The sequence below is a fragment of the Sus scrofa genome, chromosome 13 (assembly GCF_054392235.1).
Source record: "Sus scrofa isolate SSC_HxYL_T2T_F1_AM1 chromosome 13, Sscrofa_HxYL_maternal_Yorkshire_Landrace_v2.0, whole genome shotgun sequence".
In the NCBI taxonomy this organism is placed as follows: Eukaryota; Metazoa; Chordata; class Mammalia; order Artiodactyla; family Suidae; genus Sus; species Sus scrofa.
Window position 1 is genome coordinate 168,564,447 of NC_139395.1, and position 26,402 is coordinate 168,590,848.

The following is a 26,402-nucleotide window of genomic DNA, read 5'->3' on the forward strand; positions in this document are numbered from 1 at the left end:
ACATCCTATTTAATTTATGTAATTGATCTCACTACTAAAATGGATCTCTTTATTAAAATGGAAACTCCATATCTAGAAAACCAATCAGTCATAAGCCTCTATTCATTTGTCATTCATTCAGAAAATCATCACATGGCATTTTGAATTCCTGAAAAATCCATGGTTATATGCCAGAGGACTATCAGAAAAAAATCAGACTAAGTTAGAGATCTTATGTTTAAGAAACTTAGTGTCTAATGAATACAAAAGAGATGATTCTAAATAACGAAGAAGAGAATGAAACATATAAGATGTGTAAGCATTTAGTCTATAGGCCTTGCAAAGTGGGCAATCCTTCGGGTACAATGGAAGAGGTTTATAAGTAGGTTCCAAAGAGCTTTTGGATTGGGGCTTAAAATAGCATTTGAATATTTTTTCTAATATATTAAAATCCCATAATTATACATTGAGTTACTTACAGTAAATATCAAAGATTGCTTGTTCAGAGTACACTGTTTTCTGGCCAGATGGTCCATAATATGTCACAGAGCAGGTGAATGGCATTTGTATGTCAGCCTTGGTTGTCTTATACTCCAGGGATGAAGTCATGGTATAGAGCTGAGTTACTGGGTCCATTTGCTTTTTAAAAATTATGACCACCGCTGAAGAAAATAAAGAATACTAATGGTGGGATCTTTCATCGGAAAATCACAGTCCTTAATTAACTGTCATAGCAACTTTGAGAAGTGGTTTTGTCCTTCTTACTATATTTAACAGGAGAGAAAATTGACATGTAGTGAGGTAGATGTCTTTTCAAAAGCATGAATCAGAGACATAGACAGAAATAGAATCCTGGAATTCTATCTCCCACTCACTTTAATTAACTTCTAGGACATGCCATATACAGAAATAATTTTCTCTGTTCTCGTTTCTTCTGCACAAGCTCTAAAATGATGGTTTTTTTTTTTTTAATCCCTTAATGATTTAATAGATACTTAAAGTAACAAAGTATAGAGTCATAGGTTAAAAGACAGCAACATATTTAGACTCAGGATGGTCTAAGGAATGCTTAAATAAGACAAAGTCAAAACAGGCCACCTGAATTTATTGCCCACTTCTCACCCACCTTCTTCAAGGGGTTGCAGCACTTTTCCATTCCTGTACCACGTGATGTTGCCATCTGGATAACTGTCTTTTGAAATGCACTCACCCAACTGCAAAATAAAGAGGGAATATTACAACCTGGGCTCCATCAGTGGTTGTCCATTTGAAAGCCCCAGACTCCCCAAGGGATGCAATTATTCCAACAGTTTCTTTTTAACCCATTCATTTTCCAAGCCCTGACTAAGGACTGAATGAGTGCACTCATGTCTAAGAATAATGCCTTGTGCTTAAAATTATGGTTTTTCCCATTTTAAAATGTGCAATAGATGCTGCCACCATTAATAAAATCACATTCATTTAAAAGCATTACTCAATTCACTTTGACAGTATTCATTCCTAACATTAAGTAACATCACTACATTAATATCAGCTATTACCATGGTTCATAGAAGAGTCATTAACATGAGGCTGCCTCTCTAGTTTCATGCTATGGATATTTCAGATGACATAAACTTATCAGGATCTATAGTCCCTACTACTTTTCTTTAGGTGATTTTAATATTTAGTGTTTATTAAATAATATTATGCAATCAAATTTAATCTGATTCAAGGAATTCTGAACTTGCTTCTTTCCCTAAGGAAAATTTGGCTATTTTAGTTAGTAAACATGAGATTATTAATCAAGTGATATGCTCATATATGGAACTTCAGTTTCGTCACTCCCTCAACACAGACGTCCTTCAAACCTTGGCTAATACCATTGTTCAATCTGATCTTATCTTTTTACTTCAACTTTTCAAAAGCTATTTGTCAATAAGGTAAAGACCAAGCATTATACATCGTAGAAGGTTTGTCATAACCCAGCCTCTCTTTAACTGTCTTACTGTACTCTCTTGCCCACTGGCTGAGCATCCAAAATTCTAGCAATGCAACTGATGTGTTTCCCAGATACGCCCTTTTATTTTACATGATATCTCATATTGTTGGAAAGCTCTTTCTACCTTTGGTCTGGGGAGAATCTACTCATCTGTCATGACTTCACCAGACATCCAGTTCATTTAAACCAGAAAGACTTTGGCCCTTTTTCACTCTCATCCCTCTCTGCTCCCCTCAGAAATGACCACACCTTCCTCTCTATCTCCTCTCTACCCAGTGGAGACTTTCTGACTGGCACATGGAACACTGTCAGATCCATAGAGCAAAGTCCATCTTATTTGTCCTGGTGTCTCAGGTCAGGAGAAGGCATTCGACACTAGGCTAAGGGAAAGTATATGATCAAAAACAAGTTCTTACCTTTTTAAGCTTCTCTGTTTCAAGAAATGGAGCTTTGCTTACAATTTCAGGTTTAGATGGTTGCTCTAAAGTTAAGTAGAGAAAGATTTTAAGTACATGTGGAAGAAGAAAACAGGCATTTGTGATTTGGTTTCTAGAAAAGTAACTGGGTCACCATGCTATGCAGTAGAAAAAATATATATATAAAGGAATAAAAATAAAGATAAAAAAGAAAAATATTGATATTAGAAAAAAATAAAAGAAAAATAATTAATTTACTCAAAGTAGAAAAATAAACAACATAACAGTTTTTGCATATAATCTAAAATTAATAAACCTGTGAGTCTACCCCTTCCAAATATTTGCTTTATTACATTAAATGTTATTTTAAATGTTTATTACTCCTTTGAATAAATATTGGTAATGTTTCCTGGATGCTTTATAAATAGTGAGTATGGATTTCATGGTAAACAGAGTTTAATGTACTAAAAAGGATGTGTTATTGCAACTGATTATCATGTACACATTCTACTTCTCAATAATCTCCAACACCTTAGATGAAAACCGGAATCCACAAGTATCAGAATCACAGGAGTGCTTATTTTAAAATGCAGATTTCTGATCCCTACCCAGTCAATTGAATCAGAATAACTAGGAAAATCTTATAAATTTAATTTTTAAACAAGTTCCATTGAGAATTCTTGGGCAAAATGGAGTTTAAGAATCACTATTGCACAAAGTAGTTTAGGGAAGGTTCCTATGTATCACAAATTTTATTTTATTTGTTTGGCTCTGCCCATGACATACAGAAGTTCCTGGACCAGGGACTGAACCTGTGGCACAGCAGTGAGCCAAGCCACAGCAGTGACAATGACAGCTCCTTTATCTGCTGAGCCATCAGGGAATTCCTCAAACCTTATTTTTTAAGTAAAGTTATATTATGAAACTGTGAGAAAATGTGAGAAAATCTTTCAAATCTGGAACCTGAGATAATGGACAGAAGTGTTTTAAATACAGGAAGTTCTGTAAGCATAAATTCTAACAGAGGCTTCGGGAAAAGTTAATTACAAATTGTGGCAACAGGTATTATTCAAACTTATTTTAAGTTATTTTATTCTTAGCTACTAGTTATCACCGGTGGCTTTTTTAACTTTTAAATTAGCTCTAACAGGGGAGTTCCCGTCGTGGCGCAGTGGTTAATGAATCCGACTAGGAACCATGAGGTTGCGGGTTCGGTCCCTGGCCTTGCTCAGTGGGTTAACGATCTGGCGTTGCCGTGAGCTGTGGTGTAGGTTGCAGACGCGGCTCGATCCAGCGTTGCTGTGGCTCTGGTGTAGGCCAGTGGCTGCAGCTCTGATTCGACCCCTAGCCTGGGAACCTCCATATGCCGCGGGAGCGGCCCAAAGAAATAGCAAAAAGACAAAATAAATAAATAAATAAATAAATAAATTAGCTGTAACAATTAGTCTACAAAAAAGTGGATACTGCCCAATTGTCATTGATTTTTGTGAATCTCATGGAGGACTATTCTATTCTCAAATAATAAACAAATAAATCAGGCTCCCTGACTTAAGACTATATTACAAAGCAACAGTCATCAAAACTGTATGGTACTGGCACAAAGACAGAAATATAGATCAGTGGAACAGGATAGAAAGCCCAGAATTAAACCCACGCACCTATAGCCAACTAATCTATGACAAAGGAGGCAAGAATATACAATGGAGAAAAGACAGCTTGTCCAATAAGTGGTGCTGGGAAAACTGGACAGCCACATGTAAAAGAATGAAATTAGAACAGTTCCTAACACCATACACAAAAATAAACTCAAAATGGATTAAAGACCTAGATATAAGACTAGATACTATAAAAGATATAGGCCAAACACTCTCCAAGATAAACGACAGTAACATCTTCTCAGATCCACCTCTTAGAGTAATGATGTGGTTGCCAAGGGGGAGGGGGAGGGAGTGGGGTGGTTGGGAGCTTGGGTTAATAGATACAAACTATTGCCTTTGGAATGGATTAGCAATGAGATCCTGCTGTGTAGCACTGGGAATTATATTTAGTCACTTATGATGGAGCATGATAATGTGCAAAAATAGAATGTGTGCATGTATGTGTGACTGGGTCACCATACTGTACAGTAGAAAAAAAAACTATATTGGGGAAATAAGTCTTAAAAAATAATAATCAAAAAAATAGTTCCTAGCACAGCAAAAAAAAAAAAAAAAAAAAAACCCACACCAAAAAAAAGAAAAAAAACCAAAACAAAAACACCAAACCAAACAAAAAAACAAACAAACAAAAAAAACCCAAAACAAATGGGACTTAATTAAACTTAAAAGTTTCTGCACAGCAAAGGAAACCCTAAACAAAATGAAAAGACAACCCAAAGAATGGGAGAAAATATCTGCAAATGAATTGACTGACAAAGGATTAATTTCCAAAATTTATAAATACCTCCTACTGCTCAATACCAAAAAAAAAAAAAAAAACCCATCAAAAAATGGGCAGAAGGTCTAAATAGACAATTCTTCAAAGAAGACATACAGATGGCCAAAAATACACATGAAAAATGTTCAACATCACTCATTATTAGAGAAATGCAAATCAAAACCACTATGAGGTACCACCTTACACCACCCAGAAGGGCCATCATCAAAAAGTCTACAAACAATAAGTGCTGGAAAGGGTGTGGAGAAAAAGGAACCCTATTACACTATTGGTGGGATGGTAAATTGATGCAACCACTGTGGAAAACAGTATGGATATTCCTCAGAAAACTAAACATAGAATTACCATTTGATCCAGCAATCCCACTCCTAGGCATCTATCCAGAAAAAACCATGACTCGGAAAGACACATGTACTCCAATGTTCATTGCAGCACTATTTGCAATAGCCAAGACGTGGAAACAACCTAAATGTCCATCAACAGAGGAGTGGATAAAGAAGAAGTGGTACATATACCCAATGGAATATTACTCAGCCATTAAAATGAAAGATATAATGGCATTTTTAGCAACATGGATGGACGTAGAAATTATCATGCTAAGTGAAGTCAGTCAGACAATGAGACACCAACATCAAATGCTATCATGTGGAATCTGAAAAAAGGACACAATGAGCTTCTCTGCAGAACAGATAGAGACTCACAGACTTTGAAAATCTTATGGTTTCCAAAGGAGAGAGTTTGGGGGGTGGGAGGATGCGCTGGCGGTGTGGGATAGAAATACTATAAAACTGGATTGTGATGATCATTGTGCAATGATAAATGTAATAAATTCACTGAGTAATAAAAAATAAAAAATAAAAACAACAAGCTATTCTTTCTTTCATACTTTCACTGTTGACCATCTCAATACTTTTAATTTTGCTTACCAAACTAAACTAAATTGACCTTGTATGATTATTACTCAATTGTTACATACCCTTATGAGACATGCTACATACCCAAATCCATTATGGAAAACAAGGAAGAAGACAAAATATCTTTGGAACAGCAAAACAGATACCACCGAGACTATACGCAAAAATGATATAGCTTTCTCCAGATTAACATCCAGAGTTAATTTTCCAATTGCAATTACTTTATACTAGAAATTAGAATAATGAATAATAACAGTGAATCTTCTAGGTGTTGAACTTGCACTTTAACTATGAGGCTTCTTTTCTTTTCTTTTTTTCTTCCTCTTTTTTTGTCTTTTTGGGGCTGCCCTCATGACATATGGAAGTTCCCAGGTTAGGCATAGAATCAGAGCTGCAGCTGCTGTCCTATGCTATAGTCACAGCAATGCCAGATCCAGGCCACATCTGTGACCTACACCACAGCTCATGACAATACTGGATCCTTAACCCAGTGAGCAAGGCCAGGGATGGAATTCACATCCTCATGGATACTAATCGGGTTCTTAACCAGATGAGAAACAACAGGAATTCCAAAGAGGCCTATTTTCTGTTACGTCTAGAAATATAATTCTCTTGATACAACCTTCTAAAAATTGATTATCTGTATCCTAAATGCACTGATTAGTGTGTTGGGGAAATAATTAAAAAATAAATAAACAAAATAAAAAAAGAAAGATTAAAAAGTGGAACAAAGAAATATAGAAAAACAGAAAGGCATAACAGACACTACATGAACACAAACAAGAAGTGACACCTGGCTACTTGATTGTTAGGAATGTGACCACAAATTATAAAAAACTGACAATTCAAAACTGATATTCAAAATAAACAGCGATTTCAGGGAAACATGTGGGGGATTAAAGCCTTCTATATATCAGTAAGTCATAATTGTATCACTATTTTAATGAAACGCCATTAATGTTCATACTTAACAACTCTGAGTTATTGATAAAACATTAAATTCTGTTCAGTATTCAATGTTTTATGGCAAAGAAGCCTGCACTCAAATTATTTAAACAGAACAAAAATCTTTAAACTTGAGTAAGCGGAAGGTCTTTGGGAACTAAAATCAGATATTTAATGACACCTCTCAGAGCTCAAGAGAGGTAAGACATTAATTTATGTGACTAATAAAGAATCAAGATTAATAAGAAAAAGAGTTTTTTGTTTCTTCTTCAGTACTATCTATGCCTGGAATATATAGGGAGATTTAAAAAATCCTCCAAAACAAATAGGCTCTCAATACAAAATGTGGGTGGGCAGTTTTGTTAAGTTGCACTACTTTCCAGTTCACCAAAATACCAACTCAGTTAGATACAATCTCACTTACTCTAAAGGAGAATATATTCTTCTACTTTGATTTGTAAAGCCTGTGATGTTTGCTTAATGCACGTTTCATCATAAATACTGGTGTGTTATCATTGTTGGTCTTGTCCACAAAGCTATGTGTGCTTTGTTTCCATAAATACTTTCTAAAATTTATTCTTACTTGAATAAAATAAAACTCCAGCCAACCCAGGGAAACTTGATGAAAGGATGCCTAACATTTAGTCCTCTTTGTACTTACTCATTGTTCTATTGAGAAGAGAGACTCACACTGGGTATTGTGAAAGTAATGGTAACACATATTGCATTTCTTTGAGTTACCTTATCCTTAAACTTTTGTTTCAAAACTTCTATATTAAATACCTATTTTGTATGTAATTTTCTCTCATACTAGCTTGTAAAAATCAATGAGCATTAGTTAGAGGACCATAGAAGAAGATGCATACTATTTTAGCAAAATTGCATATTGATTCCAAAGCATTTAAAAAAAAACTTTATGTGAATTATGTCTTAATATGATTCAAAGATTCATAACCAAGCAAGTATAGAATTGAAAGTCATGTCACAAATCTGTTTGCATTATTAAAATAATTTTGTGAAGGGTTTCACAGCCAGGTGAGGATGGAGTGATGAATGCGAAACAGCTCTATATCACTTATGATGTACTAGTTTTATCATCAAAAACCATGCAGGACAGCTCGATTTGATATGGGAGGAGAGCTGGAAAAGGCAGGTGCACTGGTTACACTGAGTCAAGAGCACTTCTCTCTTTTAAATCATTTAAGTAAATGATTGTGAGCATGAAATCATAATTTATTTTCCTTATCAGATGGGAAAAGGTATTTTTTTATATTTTTAAAGAACCAAAATTAAATATACAATGTAGATCTCATTTGTTAAATAGGTCTTTTTCTGCTTCCTTCATTCAAAAAAAAAAAAAAAACTACTTGCAGTTGAAAGTTTGAATAACTTTCACAGGGAGGTTGGGAGGAGGGATGCTCAGTTCTAATAAAATATGGAGAACAATATCCAAATGAAAACTCTAAAATAGCAATGTGAAGTCAATCATTGCCAAGAGAAGAGCTGGTTTGTCCAGGTGGACACCAGACTCCAACTAAAGGGAACAGTCTTCCTTTTTTTTTTTCTTGAGCTGCCCTGAGGCATATGGTGCACCCGAGCAAGGGGATCAAATTTGCATCCCAGTGCCAATCCCATTGCACCACAGCGAGTGTGAGCTCAGTCTTCCTTTTAACACTTACACACACTAAAGCAGAAGGTTAGGCTGGATCATGGTTTGCAAATGCTTTCTTAATGCTGGAGCCCTTCTCCCATTTTTTTCTTGAAAAGAAAAAAATGAGTGGGTAGAATTCTAGCTAATCAAGTAGAACCAGCTCCTCCCCCAACCCCTTGCCCCCAGCCCTGTTCATTGGCTGCTCAGGAGGATCCTAGGAACAGCATGGGAAAACAATCACCTAATCCAAAGTACTCATCTACTGATGAGGAGGGAATTGCAGCCCCCTGACTAGTGAAGTCATTTGCCCAAGGTCAGAAGCTAGCAGTGGATCTAACAAAGCCAGATCTCCTGATGACCAATTCAGTGATTTTTCTATTATAACACTGATAACCTTTTGGCTCTCTGGACACCCATGTGACCTCTAAGATTTTTGCACAATCACTGGAATGACACTTTGGGAGCTTTGAGAGGCCGCCTCTTTCTGAGGGATAGTTTTATTAACTTCAAATGTGCATTAAATGCAAGTAGTTTAATTTTGATGAAATTCAACTATGAGAGAGAGAAAAAGAAAGAAAGAACGAGAGAAAGAGAGGAAGGAAAGAAGGAAGGAAAAGCAAGCAAGCCATGTTGGTAACAAAGCAGGTGACTTATTTGGAACTGGCGGCTTTATGGTCATGGTTTCTTGCATCTGCAGTTTAGCTTAAAACTAAATAAACAAATCTATAGCAGAGGTAATAAAGTCATCAGGCATGGGCTCCAGTTAGAATAAAGGCAGTTTGACTTTGCTCATGAGGAGGGCACGCTGCAGCATACTGATCTGGGATTAGCTCACGTTAACCATACTCCTTCTGTGGTACACAGTACATGTTGCTAGGTGACTTGACAGAAGGAAACAGAGGACTGATTGATGAGCCTAGTAACTCTTAAGTGACTGCAATATATACATGCATAGATTGAAAGCCTCCATGTTACAGCTGCTATTTGCTTCACAAAAAGTGACACAAAATAAATTCATTATTTTAAAAAAGCAAAGCCCCTATATGCTTTTGCAAACACTTTATCATGAGCTGTGCTGTTTATTTAATTGGACTTGGAGGGTCCCACAGTTTCTAGCATAAAACCCCATTTTCAAGAGTGTGTAGCTTGTCTATTTAAATTCTCTCTGGCCTGGAGCCTGGAATGCAAATTCTGTTTCTGAGAATCACTTTGTTTTCAACAACATTCAAAAGAGAAGGGGGTAGGGGGATCTGATGGTATGCAGGGTGTGAGTTTGTTTTCACAGTCATAGAAATCCTCTGTATTCCAAAACAGCTAACAAATTTTATTGAATTAGGCTAACTGAATTTTTTTAAGCATGGCATTTAAAAAAAACTATATTATGGAGGAGCACGACAATGTGAGAAAAAAGAATGTATACATGTATGTGTAACTGGGTCACCATGCTGTACAGTAGAAAATTGACAGAACACTGTAAATCAGCTATAGTGGAAAAAAATTAAAATCATTATATATATATATATATATATATATACACATATATATATACACACATACATATATAAAACTATATTCTAAAAATTGTCACAAATGTTTGTTTTCGAAATGGAACAACCTAATTTTCTCGACTTTCTGATAGATTGTCTCAATATTTGGTAATTTTAACATAGTAACAAATCAACTGGTACGACTCTAGAGTGCTGTGACAATCTCTGTACCTCCTGCAGTACATTATTCTTGTGTACTAATATTTTTGAAGTCATGGCCTAATTAAAAGATTTTGGTAGCTCTCTTTAGAAAAAGGGTTTCTAGCTGTGCATCATCCATCTTCCCAATAACATCAAAGCGAAATAAAGGCAAGAAAGAAAAACAATACATGGAGTTTGGCAAATGAAAGATGGAGATTATTTGGGTTGTTTAATGGAAGGGGCATGACTGGGAAACACTTGGTATTTGGTTTGATCCATAAAATGATTGAGTTGAGTAGATAGTTTCTGGAAAGTACCTTCTAAACTGAAAGGTAATCAACTGAAACATATAATATGCCTTTACAAGGTTCTTCTGGAGAACAAAGGATTCTTTGATAGTATAAGCACTCTTTGAATCTTTGTCATGAGCCCATAAGAGCTTTGAAGTCCATACAAATGCTTTAGGGACTGTCCTGGTTAGTTGCATAGGCTATTACAAGAGAAACAGGAAAAATCCATGGTTACTTGCTGTTATAGCAAAGCCCTCTGGGTTTCTTTCTTCTATGTTTATTTTAATAATTTCTAGGTGCTGTCAAGTTATCAGAAAGTAGAGGAAAAAACTGAAAAGTGAGACCTTATTCCCTAATTAAAGAAGATTGGCGTTCTGAAACTTTTGCGACCTATTTTTCTCCCTGTAATTTTCTAAGATATTTTTCTCCCTGTAATGAAGGTGGGACTTTTTATTTGAATATTAAAAGGTAAAACATTTTAATTAGAACTTCTCAAGTCATTCATCTGCATAGCTATTTACACACTCATATTAACTATATATTATCATTAGGAAAAGTAATTCACAGTAATTGCTCCAAGTTTCTTCTACAACCCTCTCTTCTTCCAACTCCACTTCTTTCCCTTGGTGTATTCCACATACACATTCAGAGTATGGTGAACTTTATTTCAGGGCAATTTTTTAAACTACTTGAACATTTTCAATAAAGAAATCAACAAGCATTAAGCATTAAAGTTCAGAATATGTGTGTGTAAACACACATACAAGTACAAATATATTCATATACAGAAAACATTGATCTCTTGTATATCATTGTTTTTATGTATCAAAATGGCAATTTTATATGGCTCAGCCTAATGCATATATATGTACGCATGATATACATGAATATGTGTATGTATTGTTATGTATCTTATCTATCTATCTATCTATCTATATATATCACAGAGCATTTGCTTGTACATGTCAGTGAAAGATCATGTGTCAGTTTTCATCTAGTAGTACTTTATATCACAGGAAATTTTAGCCAACAAAACAAGAGAATATTTTTTTAGTTCCTCACTGAAAAGCCCCTATTTGAATTTCAGGGTTTTTGCTTTCCTGGCTGACATCATGCAGGAGTGGAGTGAAGATCTCTAGAAGTCCTTTTACACAGATGCCCACTGTGGAGACACTACAGAGAGCTCCATCTTCTTCCTAAAGAGCATTTTGTAGGACCAGCCACTAATCCCACTTAGCAGTTACACTGCAGACCACTTACTGAACACCTTGACTACCGTAGGTGCCTCAAACACGTTGTCCTCTGTGACCAGCATGCACACAAATCTCTTCTCATCACTGATCTTTGCATTACTGATAGACAAAGTGTAGTTTTCTGAGAGGCTCAATCTGTTTTTGTATTCTGGTACATCGTCATACTGCACACTTTTCTTTGTGGAGGACCTGAAGGCAATAAATACTGGGGAGCCATCGGGCTTTTCCTAAAAAAAAAAAAAAAAAAAAAAAAAAAAAAAAAAATTACAGTAATACACTTTTTAAAATAGGCATATTCAGATGCTTCAAGATTACATCCAGAATAACAAAATTTCCTTGGCCATATTCTTCCACCAATATTTGTAGTTCTGACCAAGAAGAATAATTTTGGATATGAGCTATATAAATCTTTGGTTACAGAAAATTATTCCTCACAAGAGAAGAAACTGTAAGTTCTTTTACAGGTATCGATTTAAATATACGAAAATGAAAGGACAGAGCTCTATGAATCTGGAGGACAGAACTAGGAACTATTTTAAAACTAACCAGGGCTGGCCCTATGTCCATCATAAAAGGGAAAAAAAAAAAACTATGAAAGCAAACATGTAAGTGTTATGTTACAAAATGATTTTCAGCTATCACAGCAAGTATACACCTGAGGTCTAAACACTCATTTAGGAATCTTGGGCAGTTATCTTTTGCATGTTCATGACTTTAATCCATGTACTTTAAATGTCCACACTTCAGTTTTGGCCAGAACTGACATAGCTGACCTTTACACATAACATAGTTTAATGAGTCTTCACGGAAGAACAGTATTTGCCTTGTGAAGTGATCATGTCCATTAAGCCACAGAATCAGATTAATCACTAAAATGCATAGTTTTGCTCTCGGAGTCACAAAACTTCGCTCAAAGACCTTTCATATGAAAACTTCTTATCAAAATAAAATATAATCTGGCATATACAATTATGCCAACAGCACTGAGCTATATAATAATTCATTTCTTCCTCTGCTTCCACAGATATTCTCTTACCTAATAAGCAATAATCTAAAATAAAGGCCAATCCCTCTTCTACGTACCTCATAAGGCCTTTGAGAAAATACAATATGATAAAACATCTTAAAGTGCATGACAAATTTCAAAGTGCTATAATGAGGGACATTTTCAAAACTGTTAATATTTTCTGCTACTATGGACTACATGTTTATGTTCTCTCTCCCAATGTCTATGTATTAGCCCTAACCCCAATATGATGGTATTTGGAAGTGGGCCTTTGAGAGATAACTGGGTTGAGATGTGGTTGGGAGGATGGTGCCCTCATGGTGTGATTAGTGCCCTTATAAGAAGAGGAAAGAACATGAGAGCTCTCTCTCTTTCCATGCAAGCACAAAGAAGAGGTCTTGTGAGCACACAGCATATGGCAGCTATCTTTATACCAGGAGGAGGGCTCTCAACCAAGCTCTAAATCTGCTGGCACTTGGATCTTGGACAGCCCAGCCTCCAGTACTGTGGGAAATAAATGTCTGTGGTTTAAGCTACCCAGTCTGGGGTATTTTGTTATGGCAGCCCAAGCTCACTAACACAATTACTAAGCTAATCTTGGAATCCAAAATTTGCTGTGCGTTTAATATCTGAATATATCAGTCGTATTCTCCTTAAATCTTTTAATTTTTCCGCAGATTTATAATGCAAATCCTTGCCCTAAATCATTCCTTCAATAGGAAATAAGACCAGTACCATAAATTTCTATATTCATTCACTATGCAAGAAATAATGGTTATTAAATTTTGAGCACTTAACCCTATGCCCGGTACCTTCTTTGGACTTTCCATGCACTAATGGACTTAAGGCACATAAGAACCCTGTAAATTACAGATTAGACAAGGGACACAGAAGTTGGTTAAACAACTGGTCCAGCGCTCCAGCTGGACTATTTCAGCAGGACCAAAACTGGAGCTCCAAAGCCTGGTTCCATTATTACTGTACTAGATCACTCTTGACAGACAGACATTAGATGCTTCTTCAGTACTGGGCACAGAGGAGAAGCTGGTGAAGAGGTAGTGGGGTGAGGTGGGGTGGGGCGGGGGTGGAAAGGGAGCAGTGATCTATATTCATAGGGAGATTCCAGTGAAGTAGGGGAGAAATGAATTCATTTTTTCTCTGTGTTTGCTCCCTTTCACTCTTTCCAAATCTGCTATTTGTCTTTTAGGTTACAATAAATTAGAGTGTGTATACTAAGTCTGCAACTCAAGACTGCTTTCAGAGCACATGGTACTGCAAATGTATCTCATCAGTTTACTGCTGAAGACTTTTGTTGCATGAACAATTTGAAAATTGCAATAAGTTTGTTTCTACTGCCATTATGCCAGTTCAGTTTAGGTGAAAATTACTCCCTGGTCATCAGAACTATCTATGATCACAGAAGATTTTCACCATCTATGTTCCATTTATTTTAACAACAAGTTTGACTCAGTGGTGAATTAGGTGGTAGTCCCCCAGACCCTTGGAATTTTAGGGGTGCAAATAGACTTTTGTCCTCATGGGCCTTCATATTTTCAGTTTTATAGGGACACAGAAATAGTTCAAAATTACCCAGTGTGAGCTGGATAATAGGAGGAGGGTAGAGGTAAGTGCTTTGTTACCTCGACTCTTTCTCTGCTTTCACCTGCCCCTCATATAGTGTTTAGAGCTTAGCAGCCCCACACTCATCACAGCTTACACTTTCCATGCAATTATCATATGCCAAGTCCTAGGTGAGTATCTGATATGAGTTACTTCATGTAATCCTCACAAATCTGTAAGATTATTAATTTCATCTCATTTTATCCATGAGAAAATGGGTATTGATTTACTTGTCTAGGATCGCACAGACAGTACATGGTAAAACACATCAACCTGACTTCAGAACCAACATTATTATTATTATTATTATTGCTTTTTAGGGCCGCACCCACAGCATAAGGAAGTTCCTAGGCTAGGGGTCAAATCAGAGCTACAGCTGTTGGCCTATGCCACAGCCACAGCAATGCGGGATCTGAGCCATGTCTGCGACCTATACCATAGCTCAAGGAAATGCCAGATCCCTGACCCACTGAGCGAGGCCTGGGATCAAACCCACATCCTCATGGATACTAGTCTGACTCGTTTCCACTGCGCTACAATGGGAACTCCCAGAACCCATATTTTTTAAATGATTGTATTTATACTATCTCTTGGGTGCAACCTATGCACATTTCTATTCCAGAGAACACTTGTTCTTGCAGATAGCTGAGAGAAAAAGTTATGTGGCTCAATAAACCTAAAAAATGAATCAAACTCAGATAATCCATAATGTAGCTTAATATAGCAAAGGCTCTGAGAAGTGTTACAATTAAAAAAGACTTTTCAAAAATTATGTGACCATCAAATTCTTTTCTTATTCAAATACCTTCCAACATTTCAAGGAGCTAGGGAAAATGTGCCAGTTGTGTTCAATGAAACATATGTCTGCTTTAAGCTTGCAAACTCCTAGGAGTCTCCTGGGATCCAGCACTGGGAAACTGTGCCACACAGAAAACTTTTGTTGGTTTTGGTACTTAAATTGAAATATTTTATCCAGTCAAAGTTTTCTAGCTTTTCTACATCACCTACCAGGATATCTACCCCCCATTTCCAGACCCGTCTTTATCTTAATACCTGAGAATATATGATTTCACTATCTGCAAGAAATGAATGATATCAGCAAGATTTCAATGTTAAATTGAAAAAGGACATACTCATCATCTCAGTTCTAAGACTAAATATCAGAAATAGCCTTCTAATGCTGACGACTAATTCTTGGTGAATATCTGGGTGCTCTGGCTACTGATGCATCTTGCTTTTTCAGTAACACATCAAACAAAAAACATGAGTACACAGAGAAAGGCTGCTGCCCCCGCTAAGCTCTGTCCTATACTCCACTGTTTCTATTCAGGAACTCTGCCTTTCCTTCTGCCTTGAACACCTCAGGATGACTCTTTCAGACTAATGTGACCTAAGAATTATGTGTTTATTGGCTTTATTTTAAAATAGCATTTGTTATGTAAGACTTAGGAATTATTCTTCTGACATATTCAACATATTCATCCCACCTTCTTACAGTTATACCCACAATTGCATATTGTCATTATGTTAAGTTGAAATTCACATTTATTCACAGAAGGAATTTTCTTTCAAAAACTAGAGGCAATTAACCAAGTACATGGTAGGTCACACTTACATATTTCCATTTGCCAAACATGAGATTCTGAGGTACATCGAGTCGGCAAGGCATGATAATGTTATCTCCATATGCTGAGTTTACAGTATACAATCCGAGACCTTTAGAAAAAAAGGAGAAAAAGGGAAAAGATGGTAAGTGTTTTCTTAAAATAACCAAGTAGATAACTTCAGTTCAAGATGTATCTCTTAATGAAGGTTATCTATTATAATTTTATCTTAGATGACATACAACGAAGTATGTAGTTAGAAGATATTTTCTATTTAAATATCAATAGCTCTTATTCAGCTACCACGCTCTTGAATGTCCCACAGTTCAAACTATAGACCTCTCAGTTTCACCAGGGAAGAGATAAGTAGTGTATGCCAAAGAAATGGAGTGGAATCTGAAAGTGTATTTTCTTCTTCACTGTATTTCATAAAAAAAAAAAAAATTCACTGTATTTCATAGAAGTGGAGGACTATACAAAGAGATTAATACACTTACAATTCTCAAAAATGAGCTTTAAATATATTCGTTTCTCATTTGAAAGTATTATCAAAGTTAACATCTATAATTTTTTAAAAATGATTAAAAACAACTAAATCTTTTTTTTTTTTTTTTTTTACTTTTTTTTTCTTTTTAGGGCCACACCTGCAGGATATGAAAGTTCCTGGGCCAGGGGTCGAATCAGAGCTGCAGCTGCAGGCCTACACCATAGTCACAGAAACACCAAGTCACATCTGCGACCTACACCACAGAAATGCTGGATCCTTAATCCACTGAGCAAGGCCAGGGATCAAACCTGCATCCTCATGGATACTAGTTGGGTTTGTTACTGCTGAGACACAATGGGAACTCCACAACTGAACATTAATTATAAGTGGGAAAATGAGCATAAAAATGGCCTACTTTACAGTAGTAATTGTTAAAATACTAGTTTTCATTTTATACAGAAAATATTAACCTGATAAGAATCTGGAGTATGAAAATTCTTCATGAAGTTATCTACAAAGTAATCATACTGCTTTTTTTTGGTAGACAGTCTATCATAAGCCATAGTTTGCTACTAAGATAAAGAAAACTTCCTGGTCTTATTTAATTCCTTATTGGAAATAATGCAAATGATCAATATTTAAATTTTCAATAACACCCCACATTTTTGCATATGTATGTAACATACTATTCAAATTTGTATATATTCATGAAGTTAAAAAAAAAAACATGAATTTACCTTGGCCATAGTAAAATACTTAGGAAATACATATCAGATGTTTTCACCTTATTTTGTTTACAACTATCTTTAAGTTTAAATACTTTTACAATTAAGTATCTATCAAGATATGTCACAATTGGATATAGAGTGTGAAGGGACTAAATTCGTATTTTAAACTGAAGACAAAAAGATGACATTTTGTCCACCAGGTGGTGCTAAAGTGCAAAGCTAAGGCAATTTACAACTCATAAATAAGACGATCTTAGGACTTTCTGAGGAAATGGGACAAGGTGGAAACCATCTTTCACTGTTACCCATCAATCACACCACTACAAAAATTTCATGGAGAGATAACAAAACAATAACCTTAGTAAAGAAAGAAATGGTAATAAAATTCCGATTTTAAAATTCTATCAACCGAGGAAGCTACTTTCCTTTAAATCAGTTTTGCTCCAGTGAACAAAAACAATTACAAAGAACACAAATCTCATGTAAATTTGCCATATACTTTCCAGCATCTTTAACATTGTTAAGAAAAAGAAATGAAGTATAAGCCATGAGAATGTGTTTTTAACTTGTTATTAGAGACAAAAGTTTTACTAAAATTTCATTTATAATGAAAAATTATAATTTTCCATCAGTAATTTTTAATTGTTTAGTGTCCCCTATATTGTAATTTTTCCTTTTTACTTTAAATCCTTGATGGGCTTAACACTGTAAATGAAGAAATGATCTCTTCAGCCTTGTTAAAAAAAATTGTGAGGCTTTAAATATATGGTTGCAGACAAGCCAAGTGATGACAGTTAAGAAATTGCCATATTTCACAATATAGTACCTTATTTTCTATAATACTTTGGATCCTAAATGTGGAAGTTCTGTCATGTATTTTAGGATCTGTCCATGTACTATACAGAGGCAGTTATGCCAAGCCATGGAAACCATTTTGTGATTTAATATTTTGGGTTTTTTTTTCATCAGTACATAGCAAGACAGTTGAATATGTAATGACTCTATGACAATATGGATATCTTCCTTAAATTAGAGCAGGACATGCCCTCTAATAATATATCATTATAAAAACACAACTTCTTTTGACAACTGACAGTCTCCCATGGTTGGTCAAAGAGAGAAGATAGCTCACAGAGCTTAGGTATCAATGAGGTGACTCCTTTGCTAGGTACAGAGAAATAAAGATTCTTTTCCAATAACTTTAAGCGCTTTGATCTTTCTTACAGACCGTTTTTCTTTCCTCTTCTCTACAGAACTTTAATGGACTATATACATACATCAAATTCTATAATTTTATAATTATATTTTATAATTGATTTAAAATTTTTTAGAGTTGATTTCAAAGCTTATGAATTTCAACTACATAGTGTATTAGCATGATGAAAGCACAACTAGAGCAGGGACGAGACTATATAATTTGTCTTTTTAGGGCTGCATCTGTGGCACATGGAGGTTCCCAGGCTAGGGGTCAAAACAGAGCTATAGCTGCCAGCCTATGCCACAGTCACAGCAATGCAGGACCTGAGCTGCATCTGCAAACTACACTGCAGCTCATGGCAACACTGGATCCTTAACCCACTGAGAGAGGCCATGGATGGAACGCATGTCCTCATGGATACTAGTCAGGTTCTTTCCTGCTGAGCCACAACAGGAACCCCGAGACCCCATATTTTTAAATTTCTGTACCCCAGAGACAATGCTTGGCATTTAATGGGCATCTAATAAGATAATTTCTCATTGGAATATTTGGAGTCCTTTCCACTTTGGTTATCGAGTTAATATCTTTGAAAATCAGGGAGGAGTTGACAACAGTGAAACTTGGAGAATTCTTACTCTACCATGTACTGTAAAGGCTGTCATATACTGTCCTCAGTGTGTAGGGAACATGGATTTGGGCTTGGATGGCACTCTTACTTGCAGAAAAACAAGCATGAAACAAATGTTTTTATAAGAGTTTATAGATGAAATGTCAGGAGAGAAGATTTCTTTCCTCCCTTTCAAAAGAAATTAAGGATTGTTTGTTTTCTCTGATTTACAAATGATACTATGAAATGCCTCTTTCCTTACTTGTGGTAACCACAAAACAGAGAGCTGTTTTAAACAGTATTCGCAAATTCATTGTCTTTTAGTGACAGCTCCATATTCAAAATTAGCCAGGACAAGACTTTCTAGAGCATAGCAGATATAAGAGAAATAAGACCTCTGACAAGAATGAGGGCGGTAGGTAAAAGAGCAGCAGTTACAAACAGAAGCACTGGTCCATAAAGTGAGGGCAGAATGAATGATAATCAGTTAGATGGATTTGGAGCCACAATCAACGATGATTTCAGAAATAATTTTTATATTTGCTATATTCATCAGCTTTCCTCTTGTAAGAGGATAACGATTCCCAGGTTCATCTGATAGTAAGACTAAGGCCTGCACGTGTAAGAGAGCGAATAACTCTCACCCCCAGGGATAAAATGGCTACAAAAACTACTGTAATTTGGTAATGAATTAGCTTCTTGATGTCTCTATCTTTGAGACAAAGTGCCAGCGAGACCCAAAGCACCTGTCATCACAAATAATTGTTTAGACTCTTCATAGAAGGAAGAGATTTTTGTCTTTGAATTGCCAAATCTGAATTAAACTTAGCTTACTAGGATTCCCCTGCAACTTCCTCCCTGTTATATTAGTTTGGTTAAATTATTCATGGTTTTATAGCCTAGAGATTATTGGGCACTATTGCAAATGTAGAGTGCCTATGATGTTCTTCCTCCAAGAGGCTAAATATAAATATAGAAGGACTGTGTGTGTGCGCAAGGGTATGCATTTCTGTACTGTACACATTCTGTCTCTGTGTATATGCATATGTCATAACATATTTTAAACTGAGCTAAATCATCTTCTATATTAAACGTGTTCTAAAAAGATAATGTTAGGAATTACTAATATTATTGCTGCTACTAAAATGTCTTGACAAAAAATAAAACATTAAAGTGTTATATCTCAGAAGCAGTGTGTAATTATTTAAGCAGTTTTAATGAAGAGTTATTAACTAAAGATAAAGAACAACAGAATTAGAAAGGCTACATAGGGGAATTCAGTGGGTATAAGATGAGATAAGTACAGCATAAGAAAAATGTATTGATCAAATAATTCTGAGATACAGAATTCTCAGACAAGTGATCATAAAAATAAGATAATTCTAGTTATGCCTTTAATACAACAGATAATTTAAAGAAGTACTGAAACAGACTCTGGTAAACTTTGAAGTTAGGAAAAGACTTTTTATTTATAATTAAAGTAATAAAATTATAATAACATTGGCCATGTTGGTGAGAATTTCTTTTTCTATATGAAGCAATTCTTAAGGACTATCAAGGTCAGATTAATCATTCTCTTTGCATTGTTGAAAAATAGATATTTGAGTTGAGGTCGCTTAAAAGTCAGAACCTGCTACCACATTTCAAGTGGAAGTACAGCAAATAATATAGAATAATATAGGATCAGAATTCACCCAAGTCTATTTTACATGCTGTCATTTAGCATGGTTAATTATTTTTATTGCACTGATACTTTAATAGCATCATCACCCTTAAAAGCATTTTTTTCCCCACTCTCTAGCTATGTTAGGTGCCACAGAAGGGTTAATCACATAAAATTGTCTGAGAACTTAAGACACAAAAACTAAATTCCAGTTCTACAGAAATTTTAGAGAAATTTATTTGTGCACATAAATTGCTAGGGAGGAAATAGCTAAAAATGAGAGTTAGCCCTAGAAGTTACTTTCATGTTTACTTGACCAATTTTGACAGATAAACATGCTGGTGTTCCTATTTGCTTCATTAATGACTTAAGAGATGTACAACTCAGAGTTCCCATCATGGCGCAGTGGTTAATGAATCTGACTAGGAACCATGAGGTTGTGGGTTCCATCCCTGGCCTTGCTCAGTGGGTTAAGGATCCAGTGTTGCCATGAGCTGTGGTGCAGTTTGCAGACACGGCTTGGATCTAGCATTGCTGTGGCTGTGGCATAGGCTGGCAGCTGTAGCTCCGATTAGACCGCTAGCCTGGGAACCTCCATATGCCATGGGTGCGGCCCTAAAAAAAAAGAAAAAGAAAAAAAGATATGTATAACTCTAATTAAAACATACAGTGCTTCTCAACCTCATCATTACTGACATTTAGGGCTGAATAAATCTTTATTGTGGGGGCTGTCTTATGTACAGGATCCCTGTGTCTGCTCACTGGATGTCAGTAGCACCTTCTCCCCAGTAGGACAACAAGAAAGTCCTCAGACATGACAAAGGTCCCCTTGGAGGCAAAACTGCCACCTCACATCCCACCTAGTTGACAACTTAGACCTTCACTCATTTACTAAAACTGTGGTTTCCAATAAAGGGATCATTGTTGTACAACAGAAACTTCATAATCACTGAATATGAATGAAGGGATGGAGGAAGCAATGGCACATAACATCTGGTTATTATCAAATTTGTTTTCCTCACAGAAACATATTATATTACATTATAATAGGAGGATTGATTTCTGACCTTGAAATATTGGGATCCAATTCAATTCAAGAAATTACAAAAGAAATACTGCTTTAGTGAATCTACTTCATGTAGCATAATCAAACACAGATTATACATACTATATATGCTTTTTAAACTGTACATATTACATGCATTTCATGTAATATGATATAATATCATAGTTCTACTGATAGAGGGTAAAGCTGATGCCTCTAAAGAGTCTTCCAAACCTGATTTTATGATTCAATGGCACAAAGTTATCTTATCTCATAACTCCTTCCATAAATTATTATATTAAACAAGAATTTAAAATTTTTGTCGAGGTTGAATAATACATAACAAGTAAGGTGTGTGTGTGTGTGTGTGTGTGTGTGTGTGCATGCGCACGTGCATCTGTGTGTGATACAAGGGCCTGTGATTACCAAGTAACTTGGCATGTGTGGCAGGTGGGAGGAGACACCTGATGGAACCTAATATTTTGCAAAAGACAGAAAACAGCTATCTTACCCCTTTTTTCTTTTTTCTTTTTTTTTTTTTTAGGGTTGCACCCATAGCATATGGAAGGTCCCAGGATAGGGGTCAAATCAGAGCTGCAGCTGCTGGTCACAGCCACAGCCACACCAGATCCAAGTTGCACCTGTGACTGACACCACAGATCATGGCAACAGTGGATCCTTAACCCACTGAGCAAGGCCAGGGATCGAACCTGCGTTCTCATGGATACTAGTCAGATTCTCTTCTGCTGAGCCACAACAACAGGAAGTCCCCTTTTTTCTTTCTCAATTTCCCTCACAAACTTGGTTACTTGGGGGCCATGCTGGGTCTTTGCTGAATCACTGGTAGGAATATATTTTTTCAAAATTTATTTCCTGTATTGCTTCTCACAAGTATCATATATTATATTATAGGTATAACTGTGTAATGCCTATGTATAAGAAAAATAGTAATACCTCCTTTTTCTTTCTCTCACCAGTTCTTAATGATTCTATAAATGCATTGTATTATATCTTAAATGGTTAGGACACTGCGGGATAACATTTAGATGAAAAAAGACCATCTTACTAAATTATAAAATAATTACTAGTACACAGGAATATGTTTTAATACATTTGTTCTTTACATCACTTACAAGTTTGATATATTATAAAGATCAAAATTTTGTCTTTTTAGTAAAGTATAGGTCAATGTAATAATCCATATTATGTCATAGAAGGTAGATCTACAAAAAATTTAATTTTTAAAATATAGTACTATTATTTACATTACTGTGCAGAAAATTATCTTCTCAATTTACCATATGCCCAGCTGGATAAGGCACAATTCGTCCCAATTGGTTTAGGCTTTATCCCATCTCTGCCTCATTTTTTATCGTTGTTCCTTGGAACAACCTATCTGCTCCAGCTCTAGACATCCTTCAAGGCCTATCTTAAGAATCATCTATTTACATTTTCAATCATGCATCAAGTATTTACTGAACACCTACTACAGGCAAAGTGCTAGATGTTCTTTGTGGGGGAAATATATAAATAAAATAATGAGGTCTACTCCTCAAGGAAGATGATGGAATTTATCTGACCTGCTTATTAGGTAAAGTAAGTGGTGGTATGGCAAAGCAGAGAAAGGAATCCCAGCAATGACCCTGAGGCTATTAAGTCTTCTTGGAGGAAATTTCATTTAATCTGAAAACTGTATAAAGGTTTCTATAAATGGGAAGATGAGAACTTCTTTACCAGTCTGTCATAACTAGGGACCATGTCAAGGTACTGAATGATATTTGGCTTCTCTCTTCTGGCAAACTCCATTTTTTATTAAAGTAATTTCTACAAAGTAGATCTTTGATCTTTATAAGGAACATGTCCTAAGACTGGCAGTTTTCCCAAATTCATAAATGCACATAAAATTTTCCTAATAAAATGTAATAAACTGTTAGATCTTTTCACTTTTCCTTTGCTTTCATCACCAACACTAGCATTTGGATTCCATTTGGGGTCATGTAAGTTATAAGAAAAATTTCATTTAGAAATTATTTTAAAGCAATACAAATGATTTGTGGACACATTTTTATTTTTTGAGAAATGCCTCATGAATTTTAAATCAGCAAATGTAGAGTTTCTACTGTGCCTGTTAGAATTTCTTAACTTGGGATCCATGAATGGACTTTAACAGCAAAGTAGCAGGATATAAGATTAACATTCAGAAATCAGTCATGTTTCTGTATACTAACAATGAATATTAGAAAAGGAATATAAAAATACAATAGCTTTTAAAATTGTACCCCAAAAAATCAAATAACTGGGAATAAACCTGACCAAGGGGGTGAAAGACTTTTATGCTGAGAACTATAAAACATTAATCAAGGAAATTAAAGAGGATGCAAAGACATGGAAAGATATTTCATGCTCCTAGGTTGGAAAAATTAATATTGTAAAAATGGCCATACTACCCAAAGCAACCTACAGATTCAATGCAATCTCCAGCAAATTACCCATGACATTTTTCACAGAACTAGAACAAACAATCCAAACATTTATATGGAACCACAAAAGGCCCAGAACTGCCAAAGCAATCCCAAAGAACAAAAATCAAGCAGGAAGCATCACTCCCAGACTTCAGGCAATATTACAGAGCCATAGTAATCAAGACAGTGTGGTACTGATACCAAAACAGACAGACAGACCAATGGAACCAAATAGAGAACCCAGAAATAAACCCAGACACCTATGGTCAATTAATCTTTGACAAAGGAGGCAAGAATATAAAATGAGAAAAAAACAGTCTTTTCAGTAAGTGGTGCTGGGAAAACTGGACAGCTGCATGTAAATCAATGAAACTGGAACACACCCTCACTCCATGCACAAAAGTAAACTCAAAATGGCTTAAGACTTAAATATAAGACATGACACCATCAAACTCCTAGAACAGAACATAGGCAAAACTTTCTCGGACATCAACCTTACAAATGTGTTCTCAGGTCAATCTCCCAAAGCAACAGAAATAAAAGCAAAAATAAACCAGTGGGACCTAATCAAACTGACAAGCTTTTGCACAGCAAAGGAAACCATATGTGTATGTGTGTGTGTGTGTATATATATATACACACACACACACATATAAGACAACTTACAGAATGGGAGAAAATAGTTTCAAATAAAACAACTGACAAGGGTTTAATCTCTAAAATATACAAACAACTTATACTCAACAGCAAAAGAGCCAACAACCCAATTGAAAAATGGGCAAAAGACCTGAATAGGCATTTCTCCAAAGAAGATGTACAGATGGCCAACAAACACATGAAAAAATGCTCAGCATCACTGATTATTAGAGAAATGCAAATCAAAACTATCATAAAGCCACATCACAGCAGTCAGAGTGGCCATCATTAATAAGTCCATGAATAACAAATGCTGGAGAGGGTGTGGAGAAAAGGGAACCTTCCTGCATTGTTGGTGGGAATGTAAATTGGTATAACCACTATGGAGAACAGTATGGAGGTACCTTAGAAAACCATATATAGACCTACCATATGACCCAGCAATCCCACTCTTGGGCATATATCCAGACAAACTTTCCTTGAAAAAGACACATGCACCTGCATGCTTATTACAGCACTATTCACAATAGCCAAGACATGGAAACAACCTAAATGTCCATTGACAGATGATTGGCTTAAGAAAATGTGGTGTATATATATATATATATACACAATGGAATACTACTCAGCCATAAAACAGAACAAACAAATGCCATTTGCAGCAACATGGATGGAACTAGAGACTCTCATCCTGAGTAAAGTCAGTCAGAAAGAGAAAGACAAATACCATATGATATCACTTATATCCAGAATCTAATATACGGCACAAATGATCCTTTCCACAGAAAAGAAAATCATGGACATGGAGAACAGACTTGTGGTTATAAAGAGGGAAGGGGACGGAGTGGGAGGGACTGGGAATTTGGGGTTAATAGATGCAAACTATTGCCTTTGGAATGGATAAGCAATGGGATCCTGCTGTATAGCACTGGGAACTATGTCTGGTCACTTGTGATGAAGCATGATAATGTGAGAAAAAAGAAAGTATGCATGTATGTGTGACTCGGTCAACTTGCTGTGCAGTAGAAAATTGACATCATACTGTAAATCAGCTATAATGGAAAAAATAAAAATTATAAGAAAGTATATGAAATACCTAAAAGAAAAATTAAAAATTAAAATAAAACCCCTCAAATTATAGTATACTAAAACATCTGTTTTTTAAAGAGAGAGAATTCAAATCTGTCATCAGATTCTCAAAGATTACCTTGAATAAAAAATAAAATGTTTAAGGTTCATTCTAAACTGAATATAAATTCTGGAAGCACAATTTGATGGTATCTATCAAAATTTTAAATGCTAATAACCTTTGATTCAATAATTCTACTTCTGACAATCTATCTTAGAAAAAGTTTTTGCAGAAGTGCACAATTATATGCAAAGATAACACAGCATTATTTTGAATACTCTAAAACTGGAGGAGTCGAAATATTCATTACGACAAAAATATAATCTAGAATGTATATCCAAACAATGCTTTACATAAACCCACTGAGAAGAAATAAGAACCAAAACCAATGTTTTTCCTTTTCTCTCTACATATTTCAGTATTTATAATTTTTATCATTCATTCATTCACTGGTATGCCAAGCACTCCTGTTCTCATGGAGTTTAAATTCTAGACATAAATTTATTCACGTATTTTAAAGTTTAATTTATTTTCATAAAAGGAGGAACTTGTCAGTTTAATTTGTCCACTATGCTGTAACCTATTAGAAGGAAAAGCTTACATTTCACCCATAGTGAATTCACTGCAGTACCATGAAGCTTTATAATATTGGTAAAATAAATCT

At 35.5% G+C, this 26,402-nt stretch overlaps 1 protein-coding gene across 6 annotated transcripts in view; it reads right to left on the minus strand.

The window, feature by feature from the left end:
* Positions 1-26,402, minus strand: part of ALCAM (activated leukocyte cell adhesion molecule) — a 204,304-nt gene that overhangs the window by 41,690 nt on the left and 136,212 nt on the right. For all 6 annotated transcript variants that reach the window (XM_013982482.3, XM_084991466.1, XM_003358827.6 and 3 more), the window contains exons 2-6: positions 15,795-15,895; positions 11,561-11,780; positions 2,377-2,441; positions 1,106-1,193; positions 459-641 (exon numbers count right to left, since the gene is read on the minus strand). In XM_013982482.3, the coding sequence (XP_013837936.1) occupies positions 459-641; positions 1,106-1,193; positions 2,377-2,441; positions 11,561-11,780; positions 15,795-15,895 (657 nt within the window). The remainder of the gene's footprint in view (positions 1-458; positions 642-1,105; positions 1,194-2,376; positions 2,442-11,560; positions 11,781-15,794; positions 15,896-26,402) is intronic.